The sequence below is a fragment of the Leishmania panamensis genome (assembly GCF_000755165.1).
Source record: "Leishmania panamensis strain MHOM/PA/94/PSC-1 chromosome 20 sequence".
Taxonomy (NCBI): Eukaryota; Euglenozoa; class Kinetoplastea; order Trypanosomatida; family Trypanosomatidae; genus Leishmania; species Leishmania panamensis.
In genome coordinates, this window is record NC_025866.1 from 874,669 (window position 1) to 896,486 (window position 21,818).

Below are 21,818 nucleotides of genomic sequence, written 5' to 3' on the forward strand. Positions count from 1 at the left end.
CGGGACGAGAAGGCTAGAACTAGAGAGTGAAGGGGAAGAGGAGAACAAATCATCAACAGCGACAGAGCCCCAAAGGCACTAATATACGCAGGAGCGAAGGGGGACAAAGGGAACGAGCGTTAAGACGTAGCGACAAAAAAGAAGAGAGAGGGGGGGGAGAAGGTGAAGACATACGAGAAAGTGAAAGCGCCGCAGAAAGACAAGGACAAAAAGGCCGCACAAAGGAAAGAAAAAAAAGAGTCGCAGAGATCGAGCCGTGGTAAAGGTCGTCGAGCGTAAGCCACAGGAAGGGGATTATGCGCAAGAAGGGGTGGTGTTAGCGAAACTAGCTGAGGTATTTTGCTGTCTCTTTGGAGTGGGGAAGGGGAGGTAGAGGGCGAGGGGACGGGATATATTTATATGTGGGTGGATGTGGGTGGGTGGGGGGGTGTCTTTTGTCTTTGTTAGAAATAGTACGGGTGAGGTCCTCGTTGTGTGATGGTTGCCACCCATAAAGAAGAAGGGCGAAGAAAATCCGACTGTGACCGCTGGAATGATAGTTACACTGTGGCTATTTTCCTTTCCACTGATATGAGGTGAGTCAAATGCGGAGGGGCGCAACAAGATTCCCCACCCCTCCAAAAGTCTGGCGCGGAGGGACAGAGACCTGTGAACTAACTCACACAGTCACCTGCGAGCGTGCACACACATGCAAGCTAATAAAGACAAAAAAAAATGAGCAGAGAAAGCCATGAGGTGCAAAAAAAAAAAAAAGATGGTGGGCACGGAGAGAAGGGAGAAGGAGAGGAGTAAAGGGTCGAGAGCCGGTGTACGGTCAAAGAATCAGCGTTGCTTCGGTGGAGATTCCGACAAGGATCTCACCGAAGAGGTTCGTTCGCAGTGCGGCACAACACCCCTCTCCTTGTGCGCGTCGCCTCTGCAGGAGGGCTCCTAATCAGGGCAGCAGTTGTGTACAAACGGAGCAGACGGGTGGGATCGGTTTTTTTTTCCGCCGTGCTGTTAAGGTGAATTCGAGCTCGTCAGGTTCTAGGCGTTGGAGGGAGGGGCAGTGCAGAAGCTCGAAGCCGCGTGCTCTTCCCCAGGGTCAGCGTTTTCTCTCTTTCTTCTCTTCGTTAGTCACCAGTGCCTCCTCCCTTTCTCAGGCCTTGGCTCTCGTGAGTTTGCACTACGCCTCCGCACTTTGGCACTGAGACCGAGTACAACACGGTGGCGACGTCAGCTGCCTGTGGCCAGACACGAAGAAAAAAAAAGAACGAACAAACAAAAGCGAGAAGACGAGAAGGATAACCTCCGCCTGTGGCAAAATGAGGAGCGGAAAACAAAAACAAAAATGCAGACAGACCAGAAGCACAAAGGGTGGGTAAAACCAGAACAACGGGCGACGAAGAACTTAAAGAAGAGAGAGAGGGGGGAGGGGAAGGAGGTGCGCGGCAAACAGTCCACCTGTCTCCTCTGGCTCGCCTTCTCCAGCCCGAAACCCTCCACTGTGGAACAAGAACAAAGGTAAAGGAACACGAAACACAGGAAGGGGTAGCGGCAGAGACGCAGACCATAACAACCGTACGCCACTGCTCGTAGCAACAACAACAACAAAATATGGTAACGCCGGCAAAGAGTACACGGCGAGAGAGAGAAAGAGAGAGAAGAAAAAAAGAGAGGCACCGAGGGAACCGAGCGGAGAGGCGTGCTGAGCCGTGCACGCACAATGTGAAGAAAAATATATATAAACAAGATGAAGAGGAGGAAGGGGGTGGCGCGCGCACAGGTGTCTCGCTGCCGCGTCTTCGCTTTCTCTCGTGTCCTTTTGCGTCTTCTCGGTGATGACGTTTGAGTCACCGCCTCCCTTTCTGGGTGTGCGGTGCCTGCAGGGTTGTTCTCCGAGTCCTATGCGACTACATATATGTTCCTCTGTCCTATTTTGCTTTTTCCTCTTGCCTGGGCGCTTCCGGAAGCTGCACTTCTGGATGCTTGTGAGCGGATAACACGGGTACTGTTATGATGATGGAGGATGGAGAGCTGGCGAGAATTGTGGGTGACAGTTACTGAGTCCGATAGAGAAGATTGCAGAAGGGTCAAGGCTCATTCTAGTCTTTCATTTTCGTTTACTGTCTATTTTTTTTTTTGATAAGCGCTCGCTCAGAAGAGTTAAAGGCACTCGAACAACAAAAAAGCCCGTAGTTTTCTTCTCTTGGTTGATAGCGTCGTAGCAGCGCAAGACAGCAATGTGTGAGCGCCCGCTTGTAGGAGAAGTGTCTTTTAGCAGGAGCGTGAGGAAGAAAACCAAAGTCGTGCAGAGGCTTACAAGCAACACCTTTTGAAGGACTCCAGAAAAATGAGGGGGAGGGGGGAGCTGAAAGGGAGCAGCTGAGGTCGCTTGTGAGTTCGTCCGGGAGCAGAAAATGTTGCTCTATGGCGTTGCCTCGGCTACCCAGAAGCATGGCGAATCTGACTAGAGAGGACCCTAAAATGCACTTTGTTCGTTTGCTTGTTTCTTTTCTCTTACATGCTATGAGAGTGCCAAGATGCGCAGCGGTGGGCATGATGGGCGAGGTGGCTGAAGGGGGAAAGCGAGGAGGGTGGTGGACGCCCAGTAAAGAAGGACAGAGAAAGGTAACAAAAAGGAAGCAGCGATCGCGAAACAAATGGCAAGCAGATACCAAGAGGGTTGCCGATGATGGGGAAGATGCGACACTGTCGACAGAACACAAAGACCTAACCACCTCTGTATATCACCGATTTCTCACAGAAGTGAGTCGCAACACCGAAAGAGAAATACCGATGCGCATCTGCCACCAACATCGAGGACACCACGCTTGCTATCCAGCACCATTGAGGGGTTTGACTGTCCGCTGCGGTGTCTATCTCTTTTTGCGCAGTACTGAGAGTCTCTCTTTTCGCTTTACGGAGGGAACAGCAAAGAAACAAAGCACACCCACCAACCCACCTACATATACACACACACACGCGCGCGAAACCAAAGCAACAAACAATATCGCTTCCAGCACCGACAGAGACAGGAGTACCGAATGACACATAAAAAGACGCGACGCAGTCGAAAGAGACGTCTCATCGAGGGCCAGCACTGCGACTTTGCTGTCACGCATACAAACACGCACACATGCGGGGGGTGCCCTGGCCACTCATCGACAAGTGACAATGAACGCGTCGCTCTCCCTGTGCACCAGATTGACGCTTTCTCGCCCCTCAAATCCCCCTGCGCAAAGAAGTAAAGGCGACTCTCGACCGCACATCGGCAAACACTGCCACGGTAAAGGATGGAAACGTGATGAAATCCCGCAGAGTGGATCTCGCGCAGAAAAGCAGCATGCGGCTACGCGTCCATCACTTGGACGGCTTCGACCGCAGCCGCTCGCGTGCGTGCATCAGCTGCAGCTCCCCAGGAGTATAGAAATTGTGCTTGGCGCCCTCCTTGCGCACAACTGGCCGCGCTGTGTGCGACTTTAGCGACTGCGAGGCTGTGGATAGCAAATAGTGATCCGACACCCGCCGACTGCTGATGCTGCGCCGCGCCGTAGAGGAGCGTGTGCGTGGCGCAGCCGACACAGAAGTGACACCGGTGATGTCGCGCGTTGGCGGAACTACCCACTCCGCATTCGCACGCGGTGAGCCCACCACCGATCCCACTGGTGGTGACACACCCACGCCAACACTTGGGCGGGTAAAAAGGTAGGGCGGACCAGACACCACCGCTGCGGCAGGCGTCGTGCGCTTTTCTACAGCCCGACCAAAGTAAAAGTAGTCTTCATCGACATCCGCCCACGCAAGCTGCACGCCGCTGGCGCTCTCCTGCAACTGGTCCTCAGCAGTTGGCGCCGCCAGTAACGCATGCGGCGCAGCACGAGAAAGGTATTCCGCGTTCACGACAAAGTTACCCCGCGTGACACTTGTAGCCGGCTCGCGAGTCACCGGCTCTTTCCCGTCGCCGATATTGGTTGTGCCGTCACCCAAGTTGCCGCTACTCAACCTGTTCTGGAAGGGGTGACGCAGCTGCATGAGATCTGCAATCGTAGATCGCCGGCGCTGCAGTGACGACTGCGTCATGAAGGCCGCCCCAGCCTTGTCGGTGCACACGCCATTCGCTCCTGCCGGCAGTACAACCTTTGGAACGACGCTCAGCGAGACGGCAGGTGCTGCTGCCCCAACAAACGCGGAGCCACCTGTCTGCATTGAGGGGACTGTGGGCGCCCACGGACCCGTTATCATCGGAGCAGCTATGTTGCCGCACACGACGCTAGCGGCGTTGGTATTTGGTATTGTGCGTGCGCCCGGGTACACTGCATGAACCTGCATAGCAGCTAGGGCTGCCGTATCGGTAGATGAGAGAGCCGCAGGCGCAACCTCTGACCGGACATTTCGCAGAAGCGCCTCGTTCGACACCAGAGGAACACCAGCTGCGCCATTATCGGTTGGGCGAGAGAGCCTCGTGAGCCACTCGTCACCCGCGCTCGCGTCCTGGTCGTAAGAGGGCAGAGGAAGCGGCTTCAGCCTCAGAGTGTCCCTCACGCTGCCCTCAGCGGTGCCGTGCAGCGCCCCCTCTGCAGGGCAGTGGTCCTTGCGAGAACCCCCTTCGTTATCTCCCGCGGCGGAGAACGACATCTCCGAAAAGACCGCAGGTGTAGAGCTCGCACGTGCTGCTGCTGTCGAGGTGAGCGACTTCGACTGTGAGGACCGCTTTGTTATCACGCCGCTGGTCCCTCTTTCCGTTGCTGCCTTCTTGCTCCTTGATGGCGGCGGCGGCGGACCGACAGAAAGGGGAGCGGGGCGGAGACGAGGTGGCCTCGCGCCAGCCTTGGTCAGGAAGCTGGCTGTGATACACTGCGTCACCCCCGTCAGGAGTTTGCTGAGCCGCTTGTACAGCTCTTCCACCTTCATGTCCTGTGGTGGGCCGGCGAGGTCGCTGGTGTCCCACTTGTTCAGGCGTATCAGAATCACCTTATCCTGGAACTGCAGGAGAGACTCTCTCGCTGCGAGAAGGGGGCGCAGTGTATTCAGGTGTACAGCGTGCCTCTGAGCTGTGGAGGCCTGCGCCGGTGAGCCAGCGGTATCCTTTGCATTGTGGCTAGGATGTGAAGAATCCGCTGCGGCATTGTGCGAAGACTGGGCCGCCAGGGGGAGGTCCGGCTGCTGCACCTTCGCACTCGCCGCTTCTGCGTTTGGCATCACGGGCACCGTTACTGGAGGTGGCACATAGCCCGGCGACGTTGGTTGGGTCGTCGTTGCGGATGGTAAGGAGCCTCCCGAGAGCAGCTGGGGTGATGGACCGTGAGTCGCGGCAGGGGCTGCCGGTGCCGAAGACCCCGAAGAAGAAGGCGAGCGTGACGATCCCAATGACGAAGAGGAGCTCGTGTCCGATGGAGCTGAGCGGGCAGCAAGCGCGGTTCCAGAGGCTGTCGGTGCTGCTGCCGTGTGAGACGATACTACTGTGGGGACTGACAGTTGTGGAACAGGGATGGTGTGGGTGACGGCATCGGTACCCACGGTCGTCTGCGAGGGTGCGGCTGTCAGGTGGCTTATTTTAGACGACAACGATACGGCTGCCGACCTCGCCAGTGGCGTCTCAGCAGCTACCTGAGTAAGCGCAGTGCGCAGGCTCACAGCTGCTTTGCGTACCTCCTCAGCAACCCCTGCTGCAGTGACTCGCAGCTCGTTTGAGCGCTGAATCGTAATCTCGCGCGGTCGAGCGGCGTCAGCCTCACCCATCGTTGATGCGGACGCTAGCGCAAGAGGGGCCCCAGGAGCCTCACTCGTAACCAGGCCCGCAAGCGGCACGCCGGTGGGCAGGAGAACAGGTGGCGCTATCGGGTCAAATGACCCCAGTGGGGGCACTTGTAGTGGGGGCGGGACTTGAGTCATCACAGAAGGTGCCTGCGGCGACGCCAAATGCGTCAACAGGGGGTCTTTGACGGATGGCGGCGATGGTGGCAGCGCTGTGCCGCTGGTCGCCGCGCCTTCTTCGCAGTAGCGGCGCAGACGACCGGCACACTTCTCTACCATGCTGGTGCGCCTGAGCAGATCATGCCACTCCCTGTCCATCACATATGCAACAGCCTTGCTTTCATCAGCGTGATAGCCGACACCCAGCGAGCAGTTGGGTGTGGAGCGATTTCGTATCGCGGCCGGCGAGGAACTTCTGCTACGTGCAGCACTTGATGGCATGCGCCTCTGGCTGGGGGCCTGCTTTACCGTGAGCACTGGGTGCCCAAGGGGCACCACAGCGGCACGAGCGCGCTGCTGTTCTTTTCGCTTCTCATTTCGCGCCTCCTCGATCCCCCATATCTTGTCGTGCCGATTCTTCTCCACAACCTCCGTGAGCATCCGCATCACCTCCTTATGCTTCTCTACGCCCTTCATGAGGGACTCGACTCGATGCTGGATGTATTTGTTGAGAACGCCGTTGATGGCGCGTGACACGGCGTGGACGGAATTCTGCATATCGTCAATAGCCTCCAGGAAACCCTTCTTTTCAGGCCAGTCCACAGTCCGCAACGTTTTGTTCAGTCGATGCATGCGTGACAGGTGGTTGTTGATGCTGGTAATCAGCTGCATCACAACGACACGGCGGAAGGGCTTCGCGGCAGAGTAGTCCTCGAACTTTTGCCCGGTACGCTTGCGGTGTGTTTTTGACTTGACAGCGGTAACGCCAGGCGTCGAACCTTTCATAGACCGCATCACATCCCGTACCTGTCGACTCTCGGAGATGCACTCCTCAATCAGGTGCACGCGCTCTTCGCGGTCCGGCACATTGCTCGGCAGCATGTTCATCTTGTAGCGCTCAGAAAACGCGATGCAGCACTCCTCGCTCCGGTGCATCAGCAGCTCAATCTCGGCATCGGTAAGATACAGCGCCGGTTCCATTTCCTCTAGCTCCTCCAGAGTCGTCTTGCGCATTGTCTCCACGGTGGTGGCGTCCTTCTTCTTCAAAAAGTCTTCTTGCCGTCGCACAAAAGCCTTGAAGTGCTGCGGCAGCTCCTCAGGGTCCACTTCAACGCCGAGAGCATTCACCACCGGCCCATTCTTGGCCCCCACACTGTGCCGCCGCTTCTCTGGGAAAGTGAGAACAAGGCCGTCGTCGAATGGTGCAAACCTCCTCCAAAGTCCGTCGCGCGCCGCCACAGAGGCTCCACGCTCAGACACTTTGCGAGAGGCGGAGCGGTGATCTGCTTCCACGACACTCTCCGCTACATCCTCCGCATCGCTCTCGTCCTCGCTGAAGGCCGCTGCACGGCGTTTCGTGGATGCGGAGCGTTTGCCGACCGACAGGGACCGAGTAGGGTGTCGCGCCGGCTTCGTCAGCCCGCCAAAGAGAAGAAACGAATGGCCGTCCCCGCACGGGGCGCACTGCGTGAAGGCGAGCGGCGGCAACGGTGGCTGGACGCGCACCTCTGCACGCCACATGTGCTCACCCTGCACTGTCGGCACGAGGTTCAGTTCCATCACCGTCGTCACTGGCGACGTTGAGGTGCCGATCTCATCTAGAGATGACTCAAAGCCACCTGTGACGAGCATGCGGCAGCCAACGACGCAGCACGCGTGCCCTGCACGGCCGGCTGCCCCGCCGCGACAACGCAGCTGCTCCCAGCGCTCATTCGCCATGTCAAATGCCCAGCAGTCATCAAGCACCTCATTCTGCGTGCCGTAGCCGCCGTAGACGATCATGTATTGACCGTACCGCACTGCCGTGTGCAGAAAACGTGGCCCCGGGCCGTCGGTCTCATCCACGTCTACGTCGCTGCCACTCCCCTCCTGCTCCACTCCCTCATCACCTGGCGCCATTCCCCGTCGGCCTCGACGGGGCGGACTAGCACTTGTTTGGATGCGGCGAACCGCGTACGTGCCGGGGTTGATGGCAAGCAGCTGCCAAGACACGTGCAGATCAGCCGTGAGTCCACCAAAGATAAAGAGCTCCGTGCCAAAGTAAACGCTGGTGTGAAACACTAGCGGAAAAGGGGTGGGAGGCTGAATAGCGCGCCAGCTCTGATCGCTCAGGTTCATGTCAAAAAGCAGAGATACGAAGCCGATCGACGGGGGCGATGGTGTGGGGGGCAACGGCGCAGCCGTCCCACCGGCGCGCGCTAACATGTTCGCCACCTTCCCGGCAGGACGATGTAAGAGTGGACACAGATATCGATACCGCGGCGCACGCAGCGGATCAGTGCTCCACGCCTGCCTCGTTTTCGGTGAAACGGTCGCCCCACCGGGCCCGATGCCGCCCACTACCACGAGGCGGTCAAAGCACTCGACCACCGTCATTGTGTGGCCATAGTGGCCGGCCGGGACGAGCTGTCGCCCTTCGATGCGGCACCAGTTGCCCGTCAGCACAGAGAATTCGTACAGCTCCTGCTCTACGCTGCGGGTACCGAAGGAAACACCGCCGTAGACGAGTAGGCGCTGGCCGCTATCTTTGCGGTTCAAGTACGACGCCGCGGCGTGGAAGGCAAGTGCCGTGGGGCGGAAACGCCGGCAGTCCAGCGCGGGCATGTAAGAGACGTAGCGAAGAACCTTGTAGTTGTGCGGATACACATCTTTGGCCGGAGCGAGAGAGGCCCATACCTCTCGCCGAGACGCACCGGGCGGCGGCACGCTCCTGGGTGCCGCGTCAGCAGCGATGGACTTGCCCTCGGTGCTCGGTGCAATGGAAAATCGCTTCAGTGGCGTGGCCACACAACGTAGTTTCTTGGAGTGTCGCGTGACAAGGCGACCTTCGCCCTCACTCGGCTTCCTCATGGCCTCCTCAACCCCAGTCATGGCGCGTCTCACATCCAACTGTTCCCGTCGTAGAGCATCCAGCACCTCGTACCAGTCTCTGGTGACTCGCGTGCCGGGAGGCGGGGTTGCAGCAGCGACGGCGTGTCCTCGAGCAACTGCGCCCTCGGTACCCTCTTTATCGTCAGCAGTGCCGTCGGACATGCTGCTGTCGTCGTCGCTGTAGTCCTGCTCAGCATTCAGCGCCTCGAGGCGCAGTGCAATCCCATCGCTGATATCCATGGTGTGATCCTGCTGCTGCAACAGCTCCTCAATAGGAATGGGACGCTGAGCGATGGTGCTGCCGTCTGTGTTCACGAACTGCACCTGCACAGCGTCCCCGCGCTGCGGTGGAAGCAATGAAGTGCTGCTCATGACAGTGCGCTGAGAAGCAGAAAGAAAAAAAAGAAGGGAGGATCTATTGTTGGGTATTTCTATGCGAATATGTTTGTCTACAACGTGTGCTTTCGGAGTGTGGGGGGGGAGTCGAGGTACGGACCTGTGACTATAGCCACACATACGGGGGATGGGTAGCGTGCGTGTGGAGAGGAAGAGGGGGGGGAGTCGATGCCCCATGCAGCGACTCGCCTCTTAGTCGTGTATTGTAACTCGCACCCGTCTTTGTGTGTGCGTGTGCTTTTTCGGGTGAGAAGGAGAGAAAGGCAGGAAGGAGGAGGTGATGTGGCAACCGTCTCTCTCTCTCACCTCCTCCGCTTCGCCCACCGGTGGAAGGTGTATACGTGGAGAGAGGTGTGTGGGTACTCCTGTTCGCAAGCCTCAATGGCTGAATTGTAGGCCGAAAAAGAACAGCATGAGGGAGGACATATGAAAGGATAAAAGCCGCGGGAACAAAGAGCTGAGTCGGGTCGTGGACATACGGTGAGGAACAATTCGAAAACAACGAGAGCGCGTGCACGAGGAAGGAGAGGACGCTTGCGGCGTTTGCTCCCTACGTCTCTGAGATGTACAAAGGCTGGCCTGTATCGTTTTAGCGGAACACATCTGAGCTTATAGTGCCTCGTCGTGAAGTATGGCCGCCATCGACAAAACGGCTTAAGCCTACGAGCAACAGTCACACAGGGACATCCTTTGGTCTGCTGTGTTGTGTGCTACATTTTAGTAAAGCGGGTGACGTCCTCGATATGCATCCCTTCAATGGCAGTGAGGGGGAGTCGGCAAGTAAGAGTTCTCCATCGTGTGATCATGGGACGCAGTGCAAGGTCGAGGCACGAGGATGGCAAGCACGCGACTACGGTCCGCGCCACCGCACTAGACACCCTCACGCTTGCCTTTGCACGGGTGTGCGTCACTTTCGTGCCTCTTGAGCACGGCGCAGCACCTGCGCAATATCGCCATCTGGGATCTCGCTGAGATCGGTGTAAAAGTGACTCACATCCAGCAACCAGTCCACCTCCACTGCTGAGGCAGTTCGGATAAACGTGCCCGCGTCCCCCTGCACCTCTAGACGGTCAAACACGATCCAGGCGGGAAGTGCGCGGGACTTCTGCACCGCCGCCAGCACGGACTGGCGATGCAGCGTCACACTCAAAGCGTCCCGGACAGTACGGTAGATGCGTGTCGTTGGATCCACCCCGCCTCTATGGCTACCGGATGGGGCAGGGGTCAGACGGGCAACTTGGGTGAAGAATCCCTCCAGCACCGCCTTGCGGAGCGCCACCGTGTCTACGTAGTCGCGCTCCGGGATGTAGGTGGACCGCACCGGTATCTTGAGCTGGCCCATCGACCACCGTAGCTGGTTATACACTTGCACCGCCTGCTGTAGGGTTTGGTGCCGTAGGTAGTTCTCGTGGCAGAAGCGCTTGCCGTTTTGCTGGTTCTTTAAGTAGGCGTGAAAAACGCGAAAGAGCACAATGTGGTCACCGTCAGCGTCGTCAAAGCGCGCATGCGCTTCGCGAGCCTCCTTCAACTTCGCTGGCGGACGGCTGAACGCGTTTCCAGCCTCCAGCATCGCCGCCACCACCGCGGTGTCGGCACCGCAGCCGTGCTTGGGTGCCATAAGCAGCATCCGTGCCAAACAGGCATCCACAGGGAGCGCTGCCATACGCCGACCAAAGTCCGTCAGCTCCAGCCCATCGTTCACAGCGCCGAAGTACAAGAGCTGGTAAAAGGCGTCACTCATGCCCTGGTCCGAAGGCGGGTCGATAAAGGGGAACTCGCACGGGTTAGCGATGCCAAGGGTGAGCAGCAGCAGCACGGTGTTCACAATGTTTGTGCGCAGTATCTCCGGGTGCGCTTGATCGGGAAAGCTGGCAAAGTCGACCAATGTGAAGAGACGGAAGCACTTGCCAGGCCGCGTACGGCCAGCGCGACCTTTGCGCTGCTCTGCGGAAGCCTTGCTGATAACCGCTGGCAGCAAGTAGTCCACGCGCGCCTCGGAGTTGTACAAGCTCTGCTTCTGGTAGCCGCAGTCTACAACGTAGACAATGCCGTCGATCGTGACAGACGTCTCAGCGATGTTTGTGGCCACGACAACCTTGCGTGTGTTGGGAGGGTAGGTGGCAAACACCTTCTGCTGATCCTTGAGACTAAGAGAGCCGTAGAGAGGCAACACCACCACCTCCGTCGGCCGCGCCGGCGCCGCCAGGTCCTCAGCCAAGGTACTGAGAGGCGTCAAGTCTGCTCTTGCACCCTGCACCGGAGCGCCTTGCTCCTTAGAGGCGCCTGCAGAGCTCGAGCCCAGTGCCTGATGTAGTGCGGCAACAGCTCGCTCAATCTCCGCCTCGCCAGTCAAAAAGCAGAGAATATCCCCTGCCGGCTCGCGCTCATGCACCTGGCGTACGCAGGACACGGTTGCCTCCACGTAATCGCGCACCGGCTCTGGCATGTAAAAGACGTCAACATTGTACATCCGCCCTGACACATGCACGAGCGGCGCACAAGGGAAGTAGGACTGAATCTTCGCCACGTCCAACGTGGCCGACATGACCACCAGCCGGAAAGAGGGTCGGCGTGTGAGGAGCTGCTTCAGCAAGCCGAGAACCACATCTGTGTCAATAGTCCGCTCGTGTGCCTCGTCTACCACCACGACGCTGTAGTTCGTGAGGTCCGGGTCCGTGAACGCCTCGCGAAGCAGCATGCCATCCGTCATGTACAGCACGCGCGTGGCGTTGCACTTGCGCGAGTCGAAGCGGACGTGGTAGCCAACGTGTGCGCCGAGCTGCACGTCCATTTCTTCGGCCACACGAGTGGCAACGGAGATGGCCGCGATACGGCGTGGCTGCGTACATGCGACAACGCCGGTGCATGTGCCCTGCAGCTCCGCAAGAAAGTGAGGGACCTGCGTCGTCTTACCGCTGCCGGTCTCGCCTACAAGCAAGGTGACAGGGTGAGTGCGCACCGTCTCTTGTATAAGGTGGCGCTTCTCAAACACAGGCAGCCGCTGACGCGCCATCAACAATTCTTTGTAGCGGGCTGAAAAGGGCTGCTGCGTGAAAGGGCTCACGGCTGAGCTAGAGGTGCAGGTAGCCACGTCCGGTCGCTTCTTAGCGAGTTGAGAAACCAGCATGTCGTCGAGCCCGACCTCGCTGTTCTCAGTGGCCTCGCTGCGTACGCGCTTGAGGGCCATGAGGTGTGCTGTGACCATCGGCAAGAAGAGTGGGGAAAAAAAGGAACGCGAGAAGGTAGAGGGCTTGATGTCAGAGCATAGGAGTCATTCCATTAAAACATATATGACATGGCGACTGGCGTCGCTGCCATTCGCAGAGCCGTGTGCATGGGGTGGGATGGGGAGATGGGGAGTCATGATCCACAGATGAAACGAGCGTCAACTGCATTCGGTGAGCGGAGGGCATTATAGTGCCCAAAAAGACGAGATTATTGCTTCCTCTTTTTTTACTGTATTTCACATTGCCCACCGCTGGGGTCGAGGTGGTGCGCTTGACAAGACGGGATGCCCTCTCCCGTTGGAAGGTACGGGAGGAAGAAGCGAGCGCGCGCGCGCAAGAGGAGGTAAACACAACAAACCAAAGGGTGAAATGAATACCATGGGGGCACAACAAGAGACTTTTCCACAAAGCCAAAAGAGAAAAAATATATATGAAAACGATGAGGAAGACACCAAATCAACTCGAGGTTCAAACGCGCTCAGACTGGCACGCATATAGAGAGAGACGCAAACAACAACGCCCTCGATGCTCCCATGACACGCGCGCGTCTGCAAGCGGAGGCGATGGTCTTCCAGAAGGGAAGAGGGCCGACAGGAATGGAAAACGACTACCAAGCAAAAGATGCCATTGTCCTCCTCCTCCGCCCTCATACGCAGCATACATGTCCACGGAGCATAAAAACGTGCGAGAGAGTCCTGTTGTGTGTTTCAAGTATTACGAGAATAATCACAAAGGGGGAGGCGCACTGATGCCAGGACGTGGAAGAAGATCATCATACGCTCAAGTCCTCCCTAAATCGTAGGAGGCAAGACACGAAGCCGCAAGTCATACTAGCCTACCACTTCTACTGGTCTCTACCTTATTCTTCTTTGTTGGCGCACCTCTGGGCGATTACTTTCTTGCTCATGGGTGCAATATAGGGTAAGAGAGTCGCCTCTCTCGTCTCGCTCATTTTTGTAGTGCTGCTGCTGAGATCCCTACTGCTGCTGTTGCTGCTGCATCATAGTCATCATATTTTGTATTGTGAGCTGCATCTGGTCATTTGGCACCGCCGTTGTTGTACCACTACTAGCCAGACCCGTCGAGGCACTACTAGCCTGCTGCTGCTGCTGCTGCATGGTCATCATCTGCATCAGCAGCGTCATCATCTGCATCTGCGTGTCGGGGGTAGACAGGAGGCTGCTCACGGCAGGTGCAGCTGCGATGGACGGTGATACTGCGAGTGCCGCGGCCGCTCGAGGTGGGCTATTGCCGCCAAGGTTCGCTACGGAGGCCGCGTTCGCATCAGACGCTGCAATGGCCTGCTTTTTTATGTAATTTCTCTGAAGCATAATGGCGTCGCGTTGCTCTCGCGGATCGCTCATCGAGTGCTCCTTCAATGGCTGGAGCAAGCGCGGAAGGTCTGTTTCGATGGAGTCCTTAAGCAGCTTGATCCACCCTCGCTTCTCCAATTTTTCCACGTCAGGGAAGTCCCTGGAGTCCACTTTGGCCAGGAACGCGCGCACATCCTTGACGTTGGGGAAGTTGTTCGCACTGACGTGGTAGCGCGAAGCCAGGTCCTGGATGATGGTCTCGTACTCTTCAAAGAAGCGCTCTTTTGCCTTACCTTTGCCGAAAACAACCGGTAAGCGGGTGCGATAAGTAGCGCAGATAAGCACGAAGAGAAGCAAGTCCTGGGCGCGTCGCATCACGGACGTGACGCGGCGGTCAAGCGACTGCAGCGGGATCGTGACGATCAGCTCGTACAACAAGTCCTCCTTTTCCTTCTCAAAAAGGGCGTAGTCGGTGCCGCTGCGGTAAGGCTTATCCCAGAAGCTGGACACGTACAGCCGCGGCGGCTCCGTTGAGCGCACCAAGTTTGACAAGCTCCAGTACAAGGAGCCGTACACTCGCATCAGCTCCTGCGGCCGCACTGAGTCAGCCTTGTTCATCACGATGCGTATCTTGCTCTCGTGGTGGCGGAGAGCCTTCCCGAACACCTGCCGCAGCTCTGCCCCGGCGTCTAGCTTTGTCGGGTCAAACAAGAAGAAGACGAGGTCACTCTTCTCAACAAACCATCGACACACCTCAATGTAGTCGTAGCGGCGGAAGTGGGCATCGCCGGCCGCTTCAAGGACGCCAGGGGTGTCGACAAACGAGACGGAGCGTAGTAGTGGGTGGGGTGCCAGCACGCCGGCGAAGAACTCCGCGAAAGCGTCGCCAAACTGCGAGAGACCACGGAAGGGCTGTCCGCTGTCTGCCATGAGCACACGGCCAGGGATCTGCTGAGATCGCTCGCCATACATGACGACAGTGAACTTGTCGGTGACAGGCTGTGGCCCTGTCAGGAGGTAATCGCCCTGCAGCAGGTAGTTGATGAAGGAAGACTTGCCCGCTGAGAAAGGGCCGAGAAATGTCACGAACGGCCGCTTCTGCTTGATCGACTCGGCGAACCACGTGGGGCGGAACACGTTGTAGTCGTAGCACTTCTCTACAGGTTCGATGTGGCTAGTGTAGAGATGGCCCAGCTGCTGCAGCGTCGACTCGATACGGCGATCCCACGCGTCCTTCTTCTTGAGCCCCTCCCCCGTCTCTATCGTCCTATTAGAGGACAGACGACTCTGGCTCAGCATTTTTCGCACGTCTTTCGGAGTCTACTGTAGTTCGCCTCACCGCTTACAAGTGAGCAGCGCAGTCGGTGTGCAGGTGTGCAACGAGAAAGCTGTGATAAGACGACAATGGGGTAGACTCGCTTCACACCTTCCGCCAAGAACACAATCAAGCACACACAGGAAAAAAAAATGAAAAGAGTGCAGAAGAAACGAGAAGGGGCTGAGAGTCCAACTAACCGAGGACGTTACATTCTGCGAGGCCGCTCCTTATGTATCCGTCGTGGGCTGCTATCGTCCGGGCAGGAGTTTTTTCTTTCGTGTTGCACAACGCGTCCATTCCACCGTAGTAAACAAGTCCAGCTCCGCGCCCACCCCTGGTCCCGGTACCGCCCCCATCGCGCAGAGCAGAGCAGCTGCAGAGACATGCGCTACAACACTACGGCCGACTCAGTCACTGGAGCTCACGGCCCTTTTCTCAAACTCTACCTCTCCCTCCATCTCGCAGGTCATCTCGCAGCTACTCCCATTACGCCGGTCGCCACCTGATGGTGCAAAACCCTCTCGGTGGCTCAGACTAGCCACCTCAGTAGGCGCTGAAGGCTTGCTAAGATACCTTCAAGTCACGCTGACACTCGGTCCATCACATGGACGGTACAAGCGTGTTCACGGTCGCAGACTGCTCCGACGCCACACCATCCACGGACCTGAGCGCCGGCATCAGTGGTGATATTCACTCTGACCTCCTCTGCGCCTCAAGTGCTTGACCTTGTCACCACCAGAAGTGGCTTGCCATTGCCAGGGGATAGAGTGCTGCCTTGCTTCCCCTTCACATTGAGTGGGGGTGCTGGACCCCGCTCCCACGCTGAGGTGTTTCCTTAGCACCAGGGTGGTAAAGAGAGCGAGAACAAATGCATAAGAGACAACTGTACAATCAAACAAAAATAAAGCGGTACAGCAAAGGGGAGCGCGGCGGCATTGTAATGCGTGAGCCAAGGATGTACACACACAGAGAGAGATACACACACACACACACAGCCCTTTGCTGATCTCTGCTCCTGCCCCATGGCGGCGACAAAACAAACGCGGGAAATGCACGGCGAAGGAGTGTCAGCCAATGGGGAGGAGCGGGGGAAAGCAGTGCACCTCACAGCACTCATGACAGCGCTTGCGTCACAGCCAAAAGGACGCGCTACACGCTGAGAGGGACGTACACACGCAGGCAGCAACGCATCAGCCGTTTGTATGACTCTCTCCAGAGCGCAGTCTCACGCCTTCACACGCCGCGGTACTAGGCGGTGCTCCAAAGCAGGCGCTGATCATCAGATGGTTCTGAGCCCCCTTTTCAAACTACCCATGGAAAGTGCGTTCAACAGACTTCCACAGAGTAACACCCCCATGCGCGTTCTAGAGGATTTCAGCAAAGTCTCCAAAGGTGTGCTGAATGAGTGACTCCAGAGTCATCACCTCCGATGACTGACGCAGCCCTACCTCGCCACCCCTGCTGCCGGCCTCCACTGCATCAAGAGCCGCAGATGACGCACGCACGGAGGTAGCACTGGAGCTTTCGTACAAGAAGCCTGCATCCTTCTTGTTGCTGAAGGAGGCGTCGTCATCTTCCGTGGCAGTCGACGAGACTGGCCGGCGCAGCAGTCCATGCGCGTCGCCTCGCTCATGGTTAGGGATATTCAGGGAAGATGCGTCAAAGCCACTGCGACTGCACCCCCTTCCCCGGCTAGACCGTTCCGAGATAAAGTATTCTTCTCCCAACGGAAGAAAGGCACGAATGGCCAGCGGGGTATTGAAGGTGATGCACGGGCCGCGGAATGAGCTGGGAGATGATGTTGGCATGAAAAGGAAAGAGGATGAATTGACAGACACGATGGAGTTGTCTTTGCGAAGAGGGGGAGCCGCGTTAGGCTTATCTGATGAGCCAGCACATGACACCTGCCGCACCTTCAGCTGGTTCTCCTGCTCTTGCTGGGCTGATTGACTGGTGTACAATACTCCTACTGCGCGAGGGCACATGCGCGTGCCAGTCATAGCAGCAGCGGCGCTACCAATTCCGTTCGGCATCCATGTAGCCGTGCCTTGCCACCGACGGGCTCGGCGCGCGCCGGCCGTGTCGAGAAGCTCTCGTGTGACACCGTTGCGCAGTTGGCGCAGAACCTCCATCGACACCGCCTGGGACGCAAGAAACGCTGCCGACGTCGACGAGGCCCTCGTCACCATCGCGGTGAAGCAACCAGTTGCCGCGTAACTCGGCAGTCGTGCGCCTTCCAACACCGCCACAGAGAACATGTCCGCGCCCCACGCGTACGCTAGCTCCAGCGCATCCTCCACCACCGTCTGTGTTTCCGCAGCAGGTGCAACATCCTGCGCGGGGTTCCACAAGAGAACGACGTTGGCGCCCCAAAGCCGAGTCGTGAAAAGAACCTGTAGAACGGGATGGTTTGCCAAGCGTTGAAAGACGTCACAGCAGCTGTGCCCCGTTCCCAGCAGCAGCTCCGGCGCCCTACACTTCTGCATCAGATCCAGCGCGGCCAACTCGGAGCCAACAAAGAGCAGCACGGAGTGGCGGGTGTGTGCGAGACGGAGAAGGTGTTCCTCCGCCGCGCTCCACACGGTCGATGCGATGGCGCCAGGCTGAGTACCGGTGCAACACTCGAGACAGCGTGGCAGTCCAGAGACGGGTGAAATATCCAGAATGATAGGCTGAAGCGCTGAATCCTTCAATCGCCTCGATGGTGACCGCGTCGAGGATACCGCTGAAGCCGCAAATGCATCGCTCACCTCGTTACGTAGCTTGATGGTGCGTACCGGCACCAGGTGGACAGGCCAGAACGGTGCAACGGCGGTGCTGCTGCGCCGCGCGTGTAAGGTGGTGGTTTTGCGCACCTCAGCAAACCGGCTGACGTCAGCCTCGGGACGATAAGGGCTTCCCCCAACACCCGCGCCGTGATCTCCGTTCGCCAAGCTAAGCGACTGCTCTTTACGATTGGCAGCTGCCACGGCATCCGGCGCCGACGTAGTGAGAAACCTCCAGAGCGTCACTTGCAGATCTGCCTCAAGCTGCTTCTCCTCCGCGGCGCAGTGGCGCTCAAGGGTGTCCAGCTCCTCCTGTTGCTGCAAAATGACTCGCTCTGTGACCACGGAGTCCACAATCATGTCCTCCGCCGTATACTTGTCTGTCATCTCTAGCAAGGAGGCTAGCTGCTGTTGGTGACGTGTGCGGAGCGCGTTGACTGTCATCGCGTTCGAGTCTACGAGTGCCGCAAACTGGGCATTGAACTGCAGGAAGAGGTGAGCCGTGGCCCTCAGAAGTTCGGCGTTCCGACTCACAAGTGTGAGCAACCACAGGAGCGACGACGCTGAAAACTCAGTGGCTCCATTGGCGGGAGCGCCTGCGCTGGGCGGTCCAGAGGTCGCTAGACTGACCTGGTCAGTATTGTCTTGCTCACCTGGAGTGAAGATGGGGCACGCATCGTTAAGGTGATAGCGAAACACCGATGGTTCCGAAGCAAAAGCGCGCGTGCTTTGTGCGATACGAGGACAGTCCTGCGCAGGCCACTCCATTGAGGAATGTAGTCGAGACGAAGGGACAAGGTAGGTGTCCCACGACTCCACCAGTGCCACCATAGGATCCACCTCGGCAGGCGTTGCCATCCTCAGTGCTGAGGGACAGTAAAGCTAAGAGAGAGGGTGTTGGTCCCACTTTCGTGGAGCAACAGCTGTGTACTGACGCAGCAGAGTAGGTGTTTATGGAGTTCGTCGCTCGAACTTCCTTGTCAGTTTGTGCACATGAACGAAGCAAGTGAAGATGAAGAACAGAGAGAGAGAGAGGGAGAGATCGAGCCGACTTTCACATTGGCAAAGAAAGGCAGGGAACAACACCGTCGACGCAGACAAAAACACGAGACAGAGGGAGAGTCGTGGCTGTGCAGCTGTAGTAGGGCACAGAAAAGAGCAAGTGAGAAGCTGAGCTGCGCCAGAGAAGGTGAAGCCGAACTTGGCTCCTTGGGTGCTGTTGCTTCGATGAACGTGGCACGACAGTCTTCAGTCGTGTTTTTGCTCTTTGTTTTGGCATTTCCGCTTCCTTCGAGGAAAAAAAAACAGTACTGTGCAGTACCGCTTCATCTCTGCGCTTCTTCTCTCCCAAAAAAAAAAAGGGGGGGCATGGCTAACGTCGCCAGCGCTCGATTTCTCTTTTGTCCCTCGGAGAAAACCGCACTTGAGGGAATCAGAGCCTCCGAGAACGCGTATTCGATGACTTTGACTCCTCCTCACTTCTCTCCTGTTGTACTCTCTTTCGATGCGTCCATTCCCCGCTACAGACGACGCGCATCGGAAGAGAGAGAACGTTAAGCTTCGCACGATGCAGCAGGTGGTTGCGTTGGTTGTCTTGTTATTTCAACTTTTTTTTTGTTCGCCAACGCACACGTGCCGAGAGGTGACCATCAAGACATGGCGAACGCGCTCTCGAAGTCCCGAGAAGAGAGAAGAGAAAGCACTGAGAGGGGGAGGCGGAGCGTAATGTCTCTGCCCCACATCACCTCTATCACGCTGGATGTGCGCACGTGAACGTTTCTCCCCCTCCCTCTCCCTTGACCGCCACAAAGAGTTTTCCATCCAGAGAGAGAGAGGAAGAGGAGGAGAAAGTCAGAGAGAGCGAGCGCGAGCCATGGAAGGGAGGACGACAGAGGGAAATAAAGAGAGAAAACGAAATCACTGCGGAATACGAGCAGCGGTAGAAGAGGAGACACATTCACCACGTGTCTGTAATTCTTCTCACGTTTGTGTCGGAGGCAAGACGCCAAAATCTATAGAAGATGGAGAGGGAGGAGACGCGTACGCAGGGAACCCATACCAATCAGACGCATACACACACGTGAGAACAAGAAAGGAAGGAAGATCGGAAAGGGGGAAAAAATTGACTCGTTTGCCTACAACATAACATCCATGGACGCTGACGCACCGTCCAGCCGGAGGTGTCCCAGGACGGAGAAGGCGACGACAAATAAGGCACAACAGTGCGCGACGGGGAACGGGAGGAAGGGATACTGTGAAGAATCACAGAACGAACGAAGAGGGGGAGGGAAGAAAAAGAAAGAGCACAAAGGACTCATCAGAGCTGAAGAGGGAGAAGAATACCAAGGAAGAGGAAGAGGAAGAGTGAGAGGGTGGAATGAGCAAAGCAAAACAGAGCACATGGGAGTGAGAAAGCACGTGGGCAAGAGCAGCACCAAACTAAAAGATGATGACGACCGTTTCAAAGGGAAAAAAAAACGCGCCATGGACAAGACGGACGACTGGCTATAAGCGATAAAAAAAAGGCAGCCTACAGAAAGGACAGGGGAGGGGGGAGAGGAGAGGAGCTGGGGAAGCAGACGCACAAGTAGGGTAACGGGAGGTTGTCCACTCACCCCTATAGGGCTGCCTTTCTTTCGGCGGCTATTGATATGGGGCGGTAGCAGTCGTCAGCGTCAAATGAGCATACGGTGGCCCTTCGGTGCCGACGAGACCGAAGAACATGACGGCGCTTCACCTTGAGCCCCACGTGCGGCACCAGACGGGAACGGCTCGAAGGCGCTGTGCACATCCTCCACAAGCGTCGACGGGGTGTCGGTCTCTACCTTGTGCGCAAACTTGATCTTGTAGTGCAAGGCCTGCTCACGGAAGGCAGCGACCGACGAGGCGTACTGAATTTTGATTTTGGGACTACAAGTAGGCGGGCACACGTACACCATGACGGCTTCGGCGCGCTGCGTCTTAGGCGAGGGGTAGCGCAGGAGCACGAAGCGGGGGTCCGTGTCCGTCAGTATGGACTTCACCTGATTAAAGTCCCCGCCCAGCTGCTTCACCACTTGGTCCAGCTTAAGCTGCTCCGCTTCAATCTTGAACGTGGCCACGTCCACCGCGCCGCCAGCAAACTGTGATAGCATATCGCTCGCCTCCGGAGTCATCTTGATGGCCACGCCGGGGAGAGCCACTGGCTGGGGTGCCACCACCATTCGCGCAATCGCGGCACGATGCCGCTCACTCTCCGTCATCAAGTCCTCCCGCACGTTCATGGGCTCCGCCTCGAACAGCGACGGAAGTAGCTCGTTAACGGAGGAGATTTGAATCGTCTGCTTCTGCGCATGAGGCGTCGCCTCCACCATACTCCGTAATCCAGTGGAGTAGAGCATACGATTCTTAGCAGCTGCTGAGTCACTCACATACATGACAACATGTTGCGTACTCGGTGCGCTGCGCACCACAATGTACGCTGCTGACACGCTCTTCGCATCCAGGAATGTACGGGTCGTCGTCAGGTCATGCTCAAACCCGTCGCCGCTGAAGGACACTGGCGGCGCCAGCAAGTGAAGCACTTCCTTTTCAATGGTGATGAGCACAGCCACCGTGGTAGTGTTCTGCTTGCCCGATTCCTCCAGCGCCGCCTGGGCATCCGGCGCGATGGAGAGCTCGATTTGTAGCATGGCGGCGTATAGGCGTTTCAGGGGGCAGGGGGACACCGACACGCAACGCACCAGCGAGAGCAAGGCTCAACGCAAAGGTCACAGACGCGACGACTGAAGAAGGGAGTGCGCACTATAGAAGAAAGAATAACGGCGGTGGGTAGTGGTAAGGAGGAGCAGGCGGAAGAAAGATCAAGGCGTAAAGGATGAAGCACGCAGATGTGAGTACCCAGAGACACCAGAACGAATGACTGGAATTGAAGCTGCAAGACGTAAGGAGCACCACAGGAAGAGAGCGAGTGAGGGGGGGGGCGAGAGAAGAGAAACGTCGAGGGGGATGTCAGAGTCGGAGAGCAACGAGAAACGGAAGAGAGGAGCTGAGC

At 57.3% G+C, this 21,818-nt stretch overlaps 5 protein-coding genes across 5 annotated transcripts, besides 1 other annotated feature; all 5 read right to left on the reverse strand.

The window, feature by feature from the left end:
* Nucleotides 1–3,342: 3,342 nt before the first annotated feature.
* Nucleotides 3,343–9,138, reverse strand: LPMP_201930 (hypothetical protein; the record flags this gene model as incomplete). The annotated part of the gene is made up of 1 exon (XM_010700092.1): nucleotides 3,343–9,138. One exon carries the CDS (start codon nucleotides 9,136–9,138, stop codon nucleotides 3,343–3,345), a length of 5,796 nt encoding a protein of 1,931 aa, XP_010698394.1.
* Nucleotides 9,139–10,069: 931 nt separating this feature from the next.
* On the reverse strand, nucleotides 10,070–12,367 carry LPMP_201940 (ATP-dependent RNA helicase-like protein; the record flags this gene model as incomplete). The annotated part of the gene is made up of 1 exon (XM_010700093.1): nucleotides 10,070–12,367. The coding sequence occupies one exon, from the start codon at nucleotides 12,365–12,367 to the stop codon at nucleotides 10,070–10,072; it is 2,298 nt and encodes a 765-aa protein (XP_010698395.1).
* A 999-nt stretch (nucleotides 12,368–13,366) lies between these two features.
* LPMP_201950 (hypothetical protein) lies at nucleotides 13,367–15,001 on the reverse strand (the record flags this gene model as incomplete). Its single annotated transcript, XM_010700094.1, has 1 exon — nucleotides 13,367–15,001. One exon carries the CDS (start codon nucleotides 14,999–15,001, stop codon nucleotides 13,367–13,369), a length of 1,635 nt encoding a protein of 544 aa, XP_010698396.1.
* A 346-nt stretch (nucleotides 15,002–15,347) lies between these two features.
* Nucleotides 15,348–15,867: a repeat region.
* Nucleotides 15,868–16,384: 517 nt separating this feature from the next.
* Nucleotides 16,385–18,643, reverse strand: LPMP_201960 (hypothetical protein; the record flags this gene model as incomplete). The annotated part of the gene is made up of 1 exon (XM_010700095.1): nucleotides 16,385–18,643. The coding sequence occupies one exon, from the start codon at nucleotides 18,641–18,643 to the stop codon at nucleotides 16,385–16,387; it is 2,259 nt and encodes a 752-aa protein (XP_010698397.1).
* Nucleotides 18,644–20,460: 1,817 nt separating this feature from the next.
* On the reverse strand, nucleotides 20,461–21,456 carry LPMP_201970 (twinfilin, putative; the record flags this gene model as incomplete). The annotated part of the gene is made up of 1 exon (XM_010700096.1): nucleotides 20,461–21,456. The coding sequence occupies one exon, from the start codon at nucleotides 21,454–21,456 to the stop codon at nucleotides 20,461–20,463; it is 996 nt and encodes a 331-aa protein (XP_010698398.1).
* Between the last annotated feature and the right edge of the window lie 362 nt (nucleotides 21,457–21,818).